Here is an 18741-nt window from a genome sequence, read left to right as displayed (position 1 = left end):
TTTATAAAGACGTTTTATTTGGTTTTCACAATTTTGATAACTTAAGTTAATATTTTCTGATTAATCTTTATTTTTCTTGCCAAGTTTTTTATACACAAGTGTAAATTTATGTCCCTATTTGCACTTTTTTGTAAAGACTTTAAATGTTATTTAAATACTCTTTGTACGTCCAACAACAAAGCATTGAAAACCATTGCACTATGTAATGAATATAATGTCTTGGCATTATTGTAAAATATATCTGTAGTATTGTGTAATATGTATACCCCTGGCTTGTTTCTAAAAAAATAATAAAAAAATGTCTGACGCAGGTGTACATTGACGGGTCCTTAAACAAGCCCTCATAATAAATCTCCAACTGATTGACAAATTCACTTGTGAAATGGACTGCTGTGAACTGTATGCCAATGATTGACAGCCCCAAAAATAATATTTAATGTAATAACAAAAAGAAGTCGTGGTTGCTGATGCATGGTAGACTTTAATTTGGTCACATTTATTTTAATAAACTGCGCTCAGAATATACTTTGGGATAGATAAATGTCAAATTAAGCTCCCCCAAAACTACACTATTAATTCAACAAAAGATCAACTCACGTGTGGTTATAGTGTGTTACACATTTCCTTTCTTAAAAACAAACAATCCCCTTGTCCTCTTCCTCCTGTTTTGATGAGCAGTGTGATCAGTGATCTAGCCAGCCAATTAAAATGTACTACCTCATTAAATTTACTACCGGAGTGGCTGAAATTCGGGCACATTGTAACGCTGCAAACATGCTGAGCAAGCAGTGTGCATCTAATGAGAGAGCGAGTGAGATCTTGCACACGCAAAACAACAGTGGAGTTACATTAATTTCAGAATTATGAGCAAATTCACATTCAAAAAGTAAAAACTGGGTAGCTCAGTGTTAAAGATGTTGATTACACCCCTTGAGTTCGCTAGTTTGAATCCCAGGGTGTGCTGAGTGCATTAAAACGCATTGGGAATTGGGCAATCCAAATTGGGAGAAAAAGAGAAAAAACTAAAAATAATTAATATTTTCAAGAAGATACATTGCTTTACAAAACTAAGTTCACCTGCATGCAAAATGCCTTTTTTGTGAACTTAAAAAAATGTTTTGCACACATAGAAAATGTTTGTGTGCTCAAGATATCATTTTGCTTGCTCAGAATTGTGGCACAAATATAACTCCATACTCATACCACAATTAAAAGAATTAAAATGTATGAATGTCATTGCAAAAATATCAAACCAAGGGATATCTCCAAACAAATGATGTTAGACATTTTCTCAGAACTAACGTTTCTGAGCCACTTTTGCCATTACATTTAAATAACTGGTTCCCGTGTTCTTATTCTTTTATAATTGTATGAAGTTAGTCAGTTCCCCTTAAGTTCACACAGGTGTAATAGCTGAGTAACCACATGTGTTGTTCATCACATTAACTATGGGCATATCGAAGTTTGACAACCAGAATGTGTCCAAAAACTTTGTCTTTTTTTTTTTTTTTTTTAACAGTGTATCTTTACATATAACTGTGGAACGTTTTGCTTGCAATGTGTGCTTTTGCTATCTATCAAATGAATTCCATGATATTTTTGATATTTTGTTTCAATGCAATCCCATTAATACACAATTCTTCTTAAGTATCCAAATATTTATTGGGAACAATGTATATAGTCAAGTTTATATACTTTGTCTAGATTTCAAACCTAAAATCATATCTTAATTATAGTACTTTAAATACAATTAGCTTTTTTTCTCTCTCTATTTGTGCATTGCTAAATGTAGGAGGAGAAACAGGAGATGGGCTCAGAAGTCACATCAATGTTAGACGAACAGACAGACTCAGACTCAGGGCCGACAAGGAAGAAGATGAAAAGGACTGAGAGTGGCCTATACGCCTGTGACCTGTGTGACAAAATCTTCCAGAAGAGCAGTTCACTGCTCCGCCATAAATACGAACACACAGGTGGGACTCTCTTACACACTCAGTGCCAAAAGAAAATATAAATTCACACATGTACACCCATAGGAAAAATTTGCCATAAAGAAAGTTGCCAGAAGTCAAAGGGATCGTTCACCCAAAAATGAAAATTCTGTCATCATTTAAACGTCCTCATGTTGTTCTACGTTTGGAACACAAAAGGAGACATTAGGCAGAATTACAGCCTCAACATTCACTTTCACTGCATCTTTATTCCATATAAAGAAAGTGAATAGTGACCGAAGCTAACGTTTCAATATGTGTTCCATGAAAGACAGAAAATCATATGAGTTTGGAACTACATATGGGTTTGTAAATGACATTTTTGAGTGAACTATCCCTTTAAGCTTGTTTTTAGATGTTCGCTCGTCAGTAAGCTGCCGGGCATTTGTAGAAATATGATTTAAAGTGATATTGAAGGGGAATTTATGACAGAGTACACAGTATTGCAGCAATTTTACATATTAAACAGGGAGCAGATCCGCTGGCCAAATACATTACCTTCTCACAACGAAACCTTGAAGTTGTTGCATCAGTTTTCTGTTAGTAATTTACACTCCACCCCTTTCTTCTGCTCTAAAAACATGAGAAGCTAGCAAAGCCAAGAGCAGGTCACCTCTCACTGTTAGGATACCTGGCCAAAAGCAAGCAGCACTCATCCAAATGACATCATTGTGCCTTATGCAACCACAAGTTTCACTGTCTTTTCTTTTTGCCTCTCTATTCCTCTTTCCGAAGCCACATTTTTATAAACTGTTCTTCCAGACCAGTTTTCTTAATCAGTATTTTTGTCTTAGTTTCCAGTACAAATATCTAAACATTCTTTAAACTTGGTAAATTCACTTGAGAAGCAAAAGTGCATTTGATTTAAAACTTGTTTTCAAAGAATATATCATGAATTTATTTCATTTTTCTTAACCCATCAGCAAAACTCTTTCTTGTTGAAAACATAAATCTAACAAATTTAGTGAAGTTCACACAAGAAATAATAATATTCCAATGGGGTAAGAAATGAAAGCTTATATAAAGAAATGTTTTCTGGTAAATGTAATCTTGTTTACAAATATTTTAGATATTTTTACTGGAAACTAAGGCAAAAATATTGATTAAGAAAATGATTTAATTTATTTATTTATGGCTGTGTATTTCAATTAATTTATTCAATGTAAGTAATTGACATAAATTGACAACATGTTGTTTTTAATATATTTGAAAGAAGTACGCCCTTTTACACAATTCAATATTCAATACACAATTCAATGAATTCAATAAATATTCTCTTAAAACAAGTCTTATTACCTTATGCAATTTTGCTTCTTGAGTAAAAGTGTTCTTTTTTTAAGGATGTTTAGATATTTTTACTGGAATCTAAGGCAAAATACTTATCAAGAAAGTGATTTTTGCTGTGTATTTCAATTCATTTATTCAATTAAAGTATTTAACATAAATTGACAACATGCTGTTTTTTGTATGTTAGAAATATACGTGCTGTTTCAGTTGTATGTTGTATGCCCCTTTACACTAAAAGATTTACGCATTTTAATTTCATAACAAATTTCCATCAAATTGAACTGTGTAATCTTTAACAAAATCAAATTAATAAAACTTAAAATATCTTAGGTTTTTAATTAAATGTTCTTAAGGATTACTCAATTCAATTTGATATGAAATTGAAATGCATAAATCTGAAAAATATATTTTTTGGATTGTAGAGGTAAAAAAAATGCCCCAAAAACTACATTTCAGAGGGCAAATATTAAATATTGAAAAATAAATGTATTTTCTGACACTGATTAGGGCCTTAAGCTAGTACGACATATTGAACGGAAACCATGTTCTTTCCTCTCATCCTTTTTTTAGGGATGTCACGATACCATTTTTACGAATACGAGTACTGATACTTTTTTTGGTACTCACCGATACCAAGTCCGATACCTGTTTTTATTTCATTTTTTTTCTGAACACCATATCAACAGTTTATTAAAATTTTATCATCCAAATGGTTTTTAAATAAATAAATGAATTAAACATTACATTAAATCAATGTATAACCATTCATTTTCAACACAATATTGTTTTATTTTTGTCAAATGAAGTGCTTTTATACAGAACCGCACAGCACAATCCAAAAATACAACATTTGAGTTATTTCTGTCAAATAAAGTGCTGCATAACAGCACAGATGTGAGATATTGCTTGAATATTATACAAATTCTATTGATTTATTATTATTATTAGTAGTAGTAGTAGTAGTAGTAGTAGTATAACAGGGAATATTGCATAACTATAGTTTTTTGCCTTTAAAATTAGCTTTTATTTTGAAGCGTTTCTGTGTTGTTAGACCAAGGAGCTCTGACGTTATGATGGCAGCTTCCCATTCCGGGAAAAGCCAGTCGCTTTAGATTGTGTCAAGATAAAAATACATCTACTCTAAGTTCTACAAGGAGCTCTGGAAAAAAATTAAAATAATTCTGTCTGTTGTTGTATTTTCCGGTGGTGTGATTTGAGAAGTAATCCAAGGAAATTACTAATAGAATAAAATTTCATCTCCTACAGGTAAAAGGCCTCATGAATGTGGCACCTGCAGCAAGGCTTTCAAACACAAGCACCACCTGATAGAACACCTGCGCCTACACTCCGGAGAAAAGCCCTACCAGTGCGACAAGTGCGGCAAGCGTTTCTCCCACTCCGGCTCCTACTCGCAACACATGAACCACCGTTACTCCTACTGTAAGAAGGAGGCTCTGGGTCAAGGTCTGGGACAGGGGGCCGAGGAAGAAGACAACCCTGGCGAGGAGCAGCCTCGGACAGGCAGCGCAGCAACATCGCCTCCCTCCCACCTGGACTCAGACGAGCGGGGGAGTAGTACCAGAGAGGATGAGAGTGAGGAAGAGGATGAGATGGGCTTGGGGAGCATAGTGGATGAGGATGAGATTCAGGTGGTAAAGATTGGGGAGGAAGGAGATGAGGAGGAAGGAGAGAGGATGGAGGAGGGCGAGCAAGACGAGACGGAGGAGGTCCGAGAAAATGGCGAGGAAGAGACGCGAGAGGGAGGTGAGAGGGAGGCTGATGGAGAAAATAACAGACAGATGCTGAAGGTCGTGGTGATGCAGGATGAATGCAAAGAGGAGGAACACAGAGATGAAGAACAAACAGAGGACAAGGAGGCCATGGACACAGGAGCTCTTGAAAACATGAAGGACATGACAAAAAGAGCACTGAAAGACAGTGAAAATAAAGGAAACACACCTGTTATGAATGGAGACGTTAAATGAAGAGAAAACCACAACTGTGTTTTTATGACCCTTATTCCTTACAACGTTGTTTCAACGTAAGTTACTAATTTGAAGGAACAAAAAAAGTCTCTTCCTGAGATCGGACTGTGTTAAGTGGTAACAGGAGAGCGAGGTTAGGAAAGAAAGATAGGAAGAGATCATGATTGCTTTTACGCTGCATTTAAGCCCACTACTGTGTATAAAACCCCCAGGTGTGCCTGATAAATACAAACTAGTTACTTTTTCCACATAGACAATTTTCAATGTTTAAGTATGGTTTGTATAAATAAAAGTAAAAAAAAAAAAAAAGTGACGCATATGCGGACTGAATGCTAGACATGTTTTGGCTAATAATGTTTTATTACTAAAACGTCTTGGGTCAATTTGTTTTATCAGTATTACTAATGTTTTGTCACTCACAGTTTACCCTTAAAAGATGTACAGTTGGGAAAAGAGATTTCTATACATTTTTATTGCCAATGAACAAAACTCAGTATTTGTTTTTGTTATTTTTTTTGCATTTGAAGGAGAAAAAAGAATCCTGTGCACTACCATATTCCCAGTTTACCTATGGAACACCTATATGGGCCTTGTGTTGTTTAATGTCTACCTTCCAGTATTAGCACCCCTATACCATGCTAGCATTCGCTGGCACAACATTTGTCTGTTGTATTATTTCAACATGGACTGTGAGCCTTAAATCTAAAAAAGATTAATGTGGTTATGGTGGGGGTGGCGGGGCTGTCCATTTAGAGTCCAAAATTATTTTTTTGAAAGCCAAGACATCAAAGAAAACCTTAGTAATCCCACATGGTTGGTTGGTTGGTTGGATTTAGACATTCTCATTAGTTTTCATCATGTTTCAGGTGATCGCCATCAGTCCCTTCCCCACCTATCCATCCACTCTTATGCAAAAACATGCATGTTGGAAGTGCCATTGAATAGTGCCCTTGCTGTGACGCCGTTGCTAGGCAACATACTCACGCGTGGGGCTCTTGCTGTTTTAATTTTTGGTAGCAACATTTCTGACCCCTGAATCTAAACCACTAGTCCTGAACAAAAGGACAAGACTGCCTCTTTTTTGATCAATTCAGTAAAAGGACTACAATGCAAGAATTCAGGAAAGACGATCAGTGAGCAAAAAAGGTGAAAAACTATTTTTTCAGCCTTGAATTATTCATTTTTCCCCTGTTTGGTGCACTTGTTTATCTTGTATTCTTAGCCGCACGACACTTTTTCTTCAGGTAACAAATGTAGGCAGAATTCACTTTGAGTGTTTTTATGTTTCTTTTCAGTCAGCCTTTTTACCTGTCAGTATTAATTTTTTGTCTCTTTTGTATTGAAGTTTTTTGTTTCGTTTGGTTGTTTGTTTCAGTGAACATTGTGTTATGTGTGTGTGTATGGTTTTTTTTTTTTTTTTTGTCCCAGTAAAGTCAGTATTACCCCTCCCATCCCTCACCAGTATAACTTTAAATTTTTAGTTTTAGAGACCTTTTATATTTATGTGTCTTATTTTTGTATTTCCTTTATGGTTATTTATTACACAGTGTAGTGTACAATACTGTAGTTTGTATTAATACAATAATATATTTTAGTATGAAGAATAATTTCGAAGATAAATGAATTCAAAGCTGGGGGGAAAACTCGAGCATTTCAAAGTGTTTTAAAACAGAAAAAGTATTATTTTGAAATTTTCAAAATGCATTGTTTGAAAGCAAACCCACCCCTAAAGTATACGAGAACTGTTACCTTTTTCATGTCATTCACTTTCATGTTACTGTCTCTTACCCCATTATATTTTAAAGCTACTGAACTTCTGAAAACTAATTGTATGCTATACGCGCATGAGTCTTTGCTGTTGTATCGAAAGATTGTCCTTAACCATGAAAATGTGCTGCCCTTTTAACGAAGCCAAAACATCATCAATGTTTGTTTTTTATGTTTGGTTGTGCCAATTTTTAACTCTCTTTGTCTACATCAAGGCAACAAAGTCTTTAAATGTCCCTCTTTTAATCTTTTTAGTGATAGCTTTTTGTTTGATTGCTTGTTTAATTTAGTTTTTTAATGACTCCCCATCTCACAATAAAATACATCAAGAATTGAACATACAGCGCTCTGGTCTAGAATCCTTCTATTACTAGATCTTTAAATCTTTTTTTTTTTTGTGGTTTTTTTAGCTTTCAAGAGCTGTATTCATAAATAATTGTGTTTTGTTTGATTACAGTGACAGAAAAAAAAATGGAAAAGGATGTTTATGATGTTTCTTAACATCATGATGGGAAAACAAAGACAGTGAATTGTCTGTGAATACAAACCCCACCAGCACCAAAATCATTGATTAAGATCAGGTTGCAGTGCAGGTTTTTTGGACGAGGAGCATGAATTATAAATGCGACAAAACACAAATCTATGATCTGACTAAGTCTGAAATTGATGTGATGCCTGCTCAGCCCTCTGACTTAATAGAGAATAGACTGGCTGTGTTTGTGTATGTCAAACTGCCATAAATAATTTGTTAAAGCAGAGCTTGTTAAGCTTAGTGTCACCTGGCTGTGTCAGATTTAAATGTAATTTTAGAAGAATGCTCCTCACTTCTGCAAAGCTTTATGCAAGTATGTCTTCTGAACTTTGGCATGTAACTCATCCTGCACCATTTGAGTTTGAGTAGAGGGGGGCTATTTAATTTTGACTTCAGTTCTAGACTGTAAGTCAAAGCTTTTTTCATCTAAAATTGAGTCTCATTTGGTTAAACATTGACCGCAGTTCACTTTGGTTGTTGGACAATCTGGTCTGAGTAAATAGCCAGATGAAAACTTCTCAGATGATGTATGATTCTTAGCGTGTAGACGAACAGTGGAAAACAAACTGTTTGGAAAAGCCAGCTCAAACTTATAAGCATCTTCTGAGGGCCTCAGTGAACTCTTTTGATCTCAGTATGTTATAGCCGCACTCCTCAGTTGCTTAGACCAAACCTGACCACAAGTGTCTGATGTTTATATAAGGCAGTGCCCTCCAATTTACTCCCTCGGGAGGTTCTAATCATTTGCACATTTGCAATGGTACACCTGATTCTAATTTTTAGCAATGCTTGCGATGATTTCAATTAGGTTTACTATATTTGCCATTGCTGGTCAGAGGCAGGTGGAATTAGGCGGATAGAGATCATTCAGACAAAATGAGTGAAAAGAGAAACTGTACATTTAAAATTTCTTATATATGCTAAAGGTAATTTTTCTATGTTTTGGAATGTATTTAGACTATACAGTGGAAAGAAAAAGTATGTGAACCCTTTGAAATTACCTCTATTTATGTATATATTTGTCGTAAAATCTTTTTCAATCTTCATCTAAGTTACAATAATGAACAAAAACAATCTGTTTTAACTAAAAACACACAAATTATTGTATTGTTCTTGTACATATTGAATATCTTATTCAAACATTCATGTTGTAGGTTGGAAAAATTATGTGAAATATTGATGTCAACAAAAGCTAAATAGAGTCAAACCTGGCATCCAATTTATGAAACGAGATTGGAGGTGTGGGTTAGAGCTATTTTGATGTATAAAAAGCACTCAAACATTTCGAGTTTGCTTTTCACAAAAGTATCAGTTGATGTGGAACATGCCTCATAAAAAAAGAGATCTCAGAAGACCTATGATAAAGAATTGTTGCTTTGCATAAAGCTGGAAAGGGTTAAAATTTTATCTTGAAGAGTTTAAATATTCATCTGTGCACAGTTAGACAAATTGTCTATAAATGGAGACAATTTAGTACTGTGGCTGCTTTCCCTAGAAGTGGCCATCCAGCCAAGATGACTCAAAGGGCACAGCACAGAATGCTCAATGAGGTAAAAGAAGGACCCCAGAGTGACAGCTACAGACCATGACCTCTGATCATGAGTCTAATATACAGAAAACATTAAACAGGCATGATATCCATGGCAGGACACCACAAAGGAAGCCGCTACTTTCCAACAAAAACATTGCTGTGTGTCTGAATTTTGCCAAAGACAACCTTGACACTCCACAATGCTACTGGGAAAATGTTTTGTGGACTGATGAAACTAAGGTTGAATAGTTTGTGAAGAGCAGCACACAACACTAAAGAACACTGCATATCAACATGAAAACATCATGAAGTACAGTGGAGGGAGCATCATGATTTGGGGCTGTTTTGCTACTTCGGGGTCTGAACCACTTGCCATCACTGAGGGAACAGTACATTCACAAGTTTATCAAGATATCCTACAGGATAATGTCAGGGTGGCTGTGTGCCAGCTGAAGCTAAGTAGCAGTTGGCTAATGCAGCAGGACAAGTATATCCACAACAGAATGGCTTTAATAAAAGGAAAATCCACCTTTTAGGTGGCCCAGTCAGAGCCCAGATATTTACCCCATAGAGATGCTGTGAAATGACCTCAAGAGAGCCGTTCACACCAGACATCCCAAGAATATGGCTGAGCTGAAGCATTTCTGTAAGGAAAAATGGCCCAGAATTCCTTCTGAACGTTGTGCAAGTTTAATCTGCATCTACCGGAAAGGCTTTGTTGAGGTTATTGCTGCCAAAGGAGGATCTAACAGTTATTAAATCCAATAACTTGTTTGCAACAAATAAATAAATCTTTCCTTTTGTACTGAGATTTCAATAACCAGTGAAGACCACAAGAGCCAGAGAAAGAAACCAAAGACGGAGGTTTTTCACTATTTAGTGAAGAAAAGTTAGTTTAGGAGTAGTTGAGAAAGTGCATGATAATATTTACATTTAGGTAGTCCATGGAAGTATTGTTTGATTCATCTTTATTAAATTTATTGGTAACGTGTTATAATAAGGTTGTGTGTAAACATCAACATTACACAATTAATTAACATGAAAAATACAATATTTTTTACACCATTTTTAATCATGGTATATGTAAATTTCTACATACACCAATACACTTTAATATTAAAAATTAGTAATGTAACATAATTAAAAAGTAACATGAACTAACAATGAACAATATTGTGTGTATAACTTACCATAAATCAAGAATTCCAAGATGACAAACTTTATCCATTGTTATTTCTTGAAACCTACAGTAATTTGGAATGTAATACATGTGTATTATTAAATCATAAAACCCCAACAACAACAAAACAAACCCCCTGACCCCCATGAAGGTCTTTGTGTAATTCGCACACTTGATGTAATGTACATGCTGATGGTGATGTAAGAGGATGACAGCATCTGTCCTCAGTTAGACTCTCAACTGCTGACCGTTAGTAATGACATCAAAGACACAATGTTTTATTGGAATTTCCTATAGAAATAAGTAACATGCAGTTGGTGCTTTTAAAGGGTTAGTTCCCACCAAAATAAAAATTCTGTCATCATTTACTCACCCTCAATGTAATTTGAAAACCCATTTGGCTCTTTTTTTCTTCCGTGGAACAAAAGTGGAGAAATGTTTATGAATGTTGATACTGCTCTTTTTTCCATATAATGAAAGTGAATAGTGACTGCCTTCAAGTGCTATCAGAATGATCGTAAATACAAGTTTCCCACTCTGAAGTTGCACATGAATGACTCCCTAAGTCATAATTACGACTGGGAAACAGATCATTTTGATACCAGAGTTTCCGAGTTGAGAGGAGATGAACATTTTCTACATGGTGGAGAAGAGGACAGTTCTTGTAGTGAATTTTGTTCATTTTTCTAAATAAATTGTAAGCACTTGTCTCAGCATCCATTTGATGCATATTGTAGATTTCACACCATGAAATATGTTTCCATTATCATCAGCAAGCTAATGGAGTAATATGTGTTATGGAATGACAACTGTCAAAATAAAAGTTCCTCAAAAAATATGTTCATGTTTCTTGTTCATTCAGACAACAAAGTCCTTGAACGTATGGCAACCCATTTCTGCCACATAGGGGAAGAAATTGTGCTTTGGTAAATCAAAGCTGCAAGATAAAAAGTCATAAATATTAAATAAATAAAAAGAAAATCATATTTATAAGATACTAAATCACATTAATGAGACTAAATCACATTAAAATCACAACATTTTATTTTTAATCTTATTATTATGATTTTTAATCTATTTTTTTTTACTTTTTAATTTCATTATGATATAGTATCTCAGACTTTTGACTTTTTATCTCATTGTTTTTTACCAATTATCTCATAATTTTGAGTTTTATCTCAAAATGTAGATTTTTTTATATCATAATTTAAACTTTTTATAAAAAATTTGACCAAGCATCTCATAATTTTGACTTTTATCTCATAATTTAGATTTTTTTCATATCACAATTCCGATTTTTTTATCTCATTTTTTGACCAAGCATTTCATAATTTTGACTTTTATCTCATAATTACGACTTTTTGTATAATTTGTTTGACCAAGCATCTCATAATTTTGAATTTTTTATCATAATTCCGACTTTTTATCTCACACTTTTGATCTATATTTTTTTAACTAAGCATCTCATAATTATGATTTAGCATCTCATAATTTTGACTTTTTATAGGAAAGAAAACTGTAACGCTCCCGTTAGCTGAGCAGGTGTTTCACTGTCACCAGAGATTAACTCTCTTCCTAACTCTACAATCTGCATTTGTGCTACAGATGCACGATTATCAAAAGAGAGTATAATTTACCATGTTCTGAACACCTACTGCTCTGCTAACATTTGTTAAACAAGCTTTAATATCATGTAATGTAGTAACTTATTTATCGATATTATTTAATAACAGTGAACGTTTATCACTTATTTTGTACATCTTCCTGGGTGCCTTCCTGGTTTGTGTGACGTCACACACCTGCATCTCGGAGATGTCTGAGTTGAACATTTCCGCACGAGTTTCCCAGTTGGAATTACGACTTAATGTGTCGTTTCATTGCATTTTCCTAATTGGAAGTTGGAAAATCCGACTTTCCGAGTTGAATGGAACGCAGCATGACATGAGTCTCCCCTTCTGCCTCATCACCTCAACTCTAATCTAGCTTACTCTCCGCGGCATGCACTAACTTCATTAGACGAGCGGGGGAGGAGGGAAAGGTACTGTAGAAATAGGGCACGGTGCATATCTTTTACTGCATGAATCACCGGAGCTCCTCTAAACATAACTGAAATGTAAGATCATACTTGAGAGAGGGAGACAGAGAAAGAGAGAGCTGTAAGGAACATCAAAACGGATTTATTTTGCATTGCAACCCTTGCCAGTTCTGCTTTAGAGGAGCAGAGATGGAGGGAAGAGAATGTGTCGGTGGATACTGGGTGAAGGATAATATGCAATAAAAGAAATAAACTGACAGCGAGTGTGATCGTGTTTAAGCATGCAGGGCTAAAAACACGATCTTCATTACACTCTAGTGTTCACATTGCAACATTACAACATATTCATTAATGGCTTCCATGATATGTTTGAGGGGGGAAAAAAGTATGGAGCTTATTAGTGATAGATTAGCGATATGTGTCTGGCACCTTTGAGACTGTTTGGCTGAATACATTTGAAATGTGCAACTTTTTGGATGTTAAAGAGATAGTTCACCCAAAAATGATCTCATAGTTTACTCACCCTCATTCCATCTCAGATGTGTATGATTTTCTTTGTTCTGCTGAACATAAATTAAGATTTTTAGAAGAGTATATCTCCTCTGTAGGTCCAAATTAATGGTGGCCAGAACTTTGAAGCTCCAGAAATCACATAAAAGTAACAAAAAATTAATCCATACAACTCCAGTTGTTTAATATATGTCTTCTGAAGCGATCCAGTCACTTTGGGTGAGAAACAGATCAATACTTCAATCCTTTTTACTTTAAATCTCCACATTCACTTTCAGAATGTGAAAGTGAAAGTGGAGATTTAAAGTAGAAAATGACTAAATATTTATCTGTTTCTCACCCACACCTATTATATCACTTCTGAAGACATACTTGAGTCTTATGGATTACTTTTATGCTACCTTTATGTGATCTTTGGAGCTTGAAAGATCTGATCACCATTCACTTGCATTTTATGGACCTTAAAGAGCTGAGATACTCTTCTAAAAATCATTGTTTGTGTTCTGCAGAAGAAAGTAAGTCATATACATCTGGCTTAGCATGAGGGTGAGTAAATGATGAGAGAATTTGTATTTTTGGATGAACTTTACCTTCAAGAAACGTTCTCCTCGAGACATTGATGAGTAAGCTATTCATTGACTGATTTCCTAGAAAAGTGTAACCACTGTGGCACAATCAAAACATTGCTCTTATAGTTTGAGCATTTAACCCATCCTGACACATCAACATTGGCTCAACCACTAGTGTGAGTTTGGGGTAGGAGTATCTTTCTGCTGACCAAAGGTAGACAGGAATCCGGTTTAAAAACTTTTTTTTTTTTTTTTAGTAAAATCCATAAACCAAGACAACATTTCTGACTGCAATGCCTCCTACAGCTTTAAAGCTACAACCACCATAATCGGCACAGACCTTCAGACTGTTCTGACTCGGGTTGTTATGACTTTTCTAACTGTTTGGATTTAAAGATTTCGCACAGCAGACGATCAAATCTCAGAAAAATCCATTCATCTATAATATATAACTGAATTGCTGACACAACGATATTCTGCCAGCAGGATGTGAAGTCACAGCAAGTGTTTGAGTGAAAATATTGGTATGTCCCAACCACCATAGGACCACAATGACTGACAGCCGATATCGTCGCCATTACACCATCTCTAACCTCTGGATACGAGTCACTTGTCTTCCCCTAGTGACAATTGTAAAGAATGTATTATTATTTGGCTTGTAGTGTTAATACTGTATTTGTTGTAAGGGAGAAGATGTACACAGAGTGTTGCCCATTAGTGCAGCATAGCGTTCATCAAGAGATGTGGCAAAACTGTCCACAGGTTGTAATGCAAGTAGAAAAAGCTGCAATGTCTGCTTGATATATAGGGTGACCATACATCCCTTTTTCCTGGACATACTGTTTTTCAGACCTTAAAGGAATATGCTGGGTTCAATAAATTATGCTCAGTCAACAGCATTTTTTTGCATAATGATGATTACCACATTTCTTTATAAAAAAGCACAATTTGAAGTAACAGTGAGGCACATACAATGGAAGTGAATGTGGCCCAATTTTTGAGGGCTAAAGGCCAGAAATGTGAAGTTTATAATTATGTAATAACACTTACATTAATTCTTCTGTTAAAACTCATGTATTATTATTATTAACTGTAAAATTGTTTCAATCGTAATTTTTAGTCATTTTAGGGTTTGTTGCCATTACATCGTAATAGCAATGAAGTTGTAAAATTGGCTATAATTTTACACAGAAAAGGTTTGTAATCAATTTTATCATACTAAAATCATGTTAACATCACTGATCTTTATATATAGCATTAGTGGTTAATAACATGCATATTGTTTATGTCTTGTAGCTATACTTTTGAAACAGGGAGTAATTTAATGTTTATGGATTGGCCCCATTCACTTTCATTGTAAGTGCCTCACTGTAACCTAGATTTTTGTTTTGATTGTTTGTTTGTTTTTTAAGAAAAGGAAAGCCAAGTTAAATGTAATGTTTGTGGTAATCAATCAACAAATGCTGACGATTGGGGCGGGTGTGGCTCAGGTTGCAGAGCCACTAATCGCAGGGTTGGCAGTTCGTGACCCACATGACTCCACATGCCGATGTGTCCTTGGGCAAGACACTGAGCCCCAAGTTGCTCCCATTGGCAAGCTAGCGCCTTTCATGGCAGCTCTGTTTGGTGTGTGAATAAGCCACAGTGTAAAGCGCTTTGAAAACAGCTAAGGTCAGAAAAGTGCTATTTAAGTGCAAACCATTTACCAAAAATCCGTCCAGGATTTCCAAATTGCCTGAAATATAATTTGGAATCTATTTATAGCCTACAGGGCGTGCTACTCGAGTTCCCAGCAATGCACCGGAGCGTGAATAAATTATGCAGATTAGTGTGTGTTCTATTTATTATATTAATTTTTGTCTATTTTGTTTATACTGCTGGTGTATTTGTTGCCACTTTCAGTTATTTGTCATGTAGTGATTATTGAGAGCTCATACAGTATTAGTTGTTTTTGGTTGACACTGTTATCGTGGCTTGTGGGTTAAATATTGAGGACAAAAGGCATATGTAAAAGAGGCAAAATATAGAATATACATTTAATATATGGCGCACACACACTTATCTGTGCCATCAACTGTTGTGGCGTCATACTGTAGTTGTCATGGAATTTGGAATTACCCGTTTGAGACATTATAAAGCTTGAAATTTGAAATTGAACGTCTTTCTCAAAAGCGGCATCTCCAGGTGTGCTTGTCTTTGGGCAAGGACTCACTAGAGACCACTCTGTGATGTAAGTTCTGCGAGGTAAATGATGCCGGAAAAGGGCCACTTACTGTTCCACGAGGGGCGGCAATGATTGGAGACCACCGACCTTTCGTTGTAGCACCAAGGGTGTCCCGCGACCAATAGCGTTTGCATTTTAGGCCTTTCTTAGACCAAAACATCATTGTATGTGGGCCTTTATTACATTTAGGACCAAAAGTTATACGTTTAGGACATTTCAATTCTTACATTTATGACCACATGTTAATTACATTTGGGTAAAAGTTATCACAATTAGGGCATTTGTTACATTTAAGACCCTAAACGTCTGGTCACCCTAGGTCCTCCTGATGACACTAAAACAGACATATGTTCACAAAACAAAACAAGAAAATGTTCACGCATGCTTTTAACATTTGACCCAACATTGCAAATAACATCCATAAGCATAACAGTTATTACAGCACTGCAACATTCTGAATATAGCTGTTAAATAATAATTTAACATTACCTAGTAATGAGAAAAAAGATAAATTAATCACACATTATTATTATAAAAAAAAGAAATAAATATATAATTTACTATCAAATTACCAATTTTTCATATAATTTTATTAACTTTATAATTACTACATAACAATTTATACTTATAAGTATTAATAATAATTTTTATTAAAAAAATACAACTTAAATATATATTTTATTTGAAAATAAATAATTATAATAAACATAATTTACAAATTTAAAAAGAAAATCTTTCATAATTTCAATCATTTTATTTATTATTTAATTGCTTGCACAAAAGCAGGCAATGCCTTATAAAATTCTAATTTGTTTTATTAGTCATTCCAATAAAGCACACTTAAAACTAAACCATCTCTCTGAATGTGTTTGTGAGTGTGAGCTGTCTCTGCTAGTACATCAACCTGACTGATCTGTAACCCCAAACACTTGCCTTACCTGCACACACATACCAGCTATACTCTCAGAATTAAAATATTACGCCTACTTCCTCATCAGAAGACATGTTAAGATACATAATACTCACTTGGCCCGCTGACCTTCACTCAATCCTACACAGATGAATCTGGTCCTTTGTCAATTGTATTTGATCAAATGTAGCTCTTGATTCATTTTAAGTATGTTTTTAGCTATGTACGAAGCACTGCAGAGGTCACTGGAGAGGTCACAATTCGCATGTCAAAGTTCACCACATTTGAACCCCACTCATAAATTATTGGTTTCATTAAGATCTATTTGAGAACTCTGGGAAAGTAATGAATCTCTTTTATAAAAAAACAACAACAAAAAAAAAAAAAACAAGAAGAATTGAGTACCCTCCCATTCAGATTCCCATCCCCTTTAGAAATCTGTATGGAGAATTCCCAATGGAAATGCTGCATGAATGAGCAGGCAACAACCTAATTGATGTTTAACATTACAAGCCTGTATCTCTCTCAGAGAGTTGTTATCCTCCCAGAAAAACTGCACTGTAAAGATTCTGCTGTACCCCATATCATAAATCATCAAGAGCAAGGTGTGTGTGTGAACACGTAGGGGTGGGTAGCAGTCATAACTCCAGTGCTAACACCCTAATTTGTCAGAGAAGCACACACACACTCACATATCAACCCTATGATTTCACAGGCCTTAATTAAAAAGCACACAGCACTATTTATAAGTGTGATCATCATGAAGTAGCACTAATAAGGATGTTAGTTGTAGAAACACATATTATTAAGCCTTAGGGGTAGCGGGGGCTCTGCTAGTAGACACAAATGCTAATAAGATGCTGACAGGGTCGAACACTACACTGAGGGCCTGAACAGGATTAATCAGGCTGTAAAAGAGACCCACCACAAAGATTCCTGTAAGGACACTAAGCCTAAATCAGCAGTCTGAGACAAACTAATTAACGGGTAGAGAGAGACTGAACCACTAGAGACTAGTGACGAGGGGCATTGCTTTTAAATTACTGTCAGTCTTATTCACAAAATGCTTCAGAGGTTTTCACTAGACATTTATATTCAAGATATTGTTGAGCTGATGTATGTTAAATTTGAAAATCTTTAACCTTCTATATTTCTTATTAAATGGTTTCAAATTCAACTCCTGTCAACACTTTTCTCTTTTAATAGTTCTCACAGAAATAAAAATCCTGTCAGCATTTACCCTCATGAAATTTCAAACCCATAAGATGTTTCAATTTTTCTGTGGAACACAAAAGAAAAGTATTTCTCAGCTGTTTTTGGCCATACAATGTAATTTAATGGGGTACAAAACTTTCAAGCTCTGGAAAGGAAATAAAGGCAGTATAATAAAGTATTCACTATCACTGAAGAGGTCTTTTGAAGCTGTATGATTAGTTTGGGTGAAAAACAAACCCAAAAATTCAGTCCTTATTCACTAAAAGTCATTTAATTTCACTTATTTATAGCAGAATGTTCAAATTGCTCTTTTCAAGGGAACATTTGTAGAGTATGATTACTTCAAATCAGTCTGAATTGGGTCACATGGTCTACTTTTATGCTATCGGATTGCTTTTTGGAGAATGACAGCCCCTGGTCCTTAGTTGACTTTCATTGTAAGGAAAAGAGCAACATGAACATTTTTCAAAACTACTTCTTTTTTGTTTCACAGATGAAAAAATTTATATGGGTTTGGAACGAACAACATGAGGGTGAGTAAGGATGACAGGATTTTCACATTTGGAAGAACTACCCCTTTAAGATACCACTATTGTCCATGGCATGCATACACACACTCTCTCTCTCTCTCTCTCTCTCTGCCTCTTGCTAGAGCTACTCTATATAATTCTGGGCAGGGTTCTTCAGGTGTTTTTGCTGCAGAATTTACAGACTCTTAATGCTGGGTCAGATGATGGAGTATGGATAAACCAATCAGGCTTTACCTTGGATGAGTAAATGGACATGCAGAGGGGTCCATTATCTGTCAGGCTTGTATGATACAGCAGCTCTATATTTACTGCCTACTTAATGGGGTTGATTGTATTAGCGCCTGAGGAGGGGGAATAGCCCTATGCAGTCATAGTATTTCCAGCTTTCTGCAATTACCTTATGTAAATCCTGAATGCAGCCGTCTATTTTAAATGCATTGAATTTCCCAATGCAAAACCATCAAGTCCAACCATG

At 35.3% G+C, this 18741-nt stretch overlaps 1 protein-coding gene across 2 annotated transcripts in view; it reads left to right on the top strand.

The window, feature by feature from the left end:
* The window catches only part of LOC127626957 (zinc finger E-box-binding homeobox 1-like), a 100456-nt gene extending 93094 nt beyond the window's left edge, over nt 1–7362 (top strand). For both annotated transcript variants that reach the window (XM_052103119.1, XM_052103118.1), the window contains exons 7-8: nt 1793–1973; nt 4545–7362. In XM_052103119.1, coding sequence (XP_051959079.1) covers nt 1793–1973; nt 4545–5263 — 900 coding nt within the window. In that variant the 3' untranslated portion in view covers nt 5264–7362. The remainder of the gene's footprint in view (nt 1–1792; nt 1974–4544) is intronic.
* The last annotated feature ends 11379 nt before the right edge of the window (nt 7363–18741 follow it).

The sequence above is a fragment of the Xyrauchen texanus genome, chromosome 33 (genome assembly GCF_025860055.1).
Source record: "Xyrauchen texanus isolate HMW12.3.18 chromosome 33, RBS_HiC_50CHRs, whole genome shotgun sequence".
In the NCBI taxonomy this organism is placed as follows: Eukaryota; Metazoa; Chordata; class Actinopteri; order Cypriniformes; family Catostomidae; genus Xyrauchen; species Xyrauchen texanus.
This window is presented reverse-complemented; position numbering and strand designations above follow the sequence as displayed.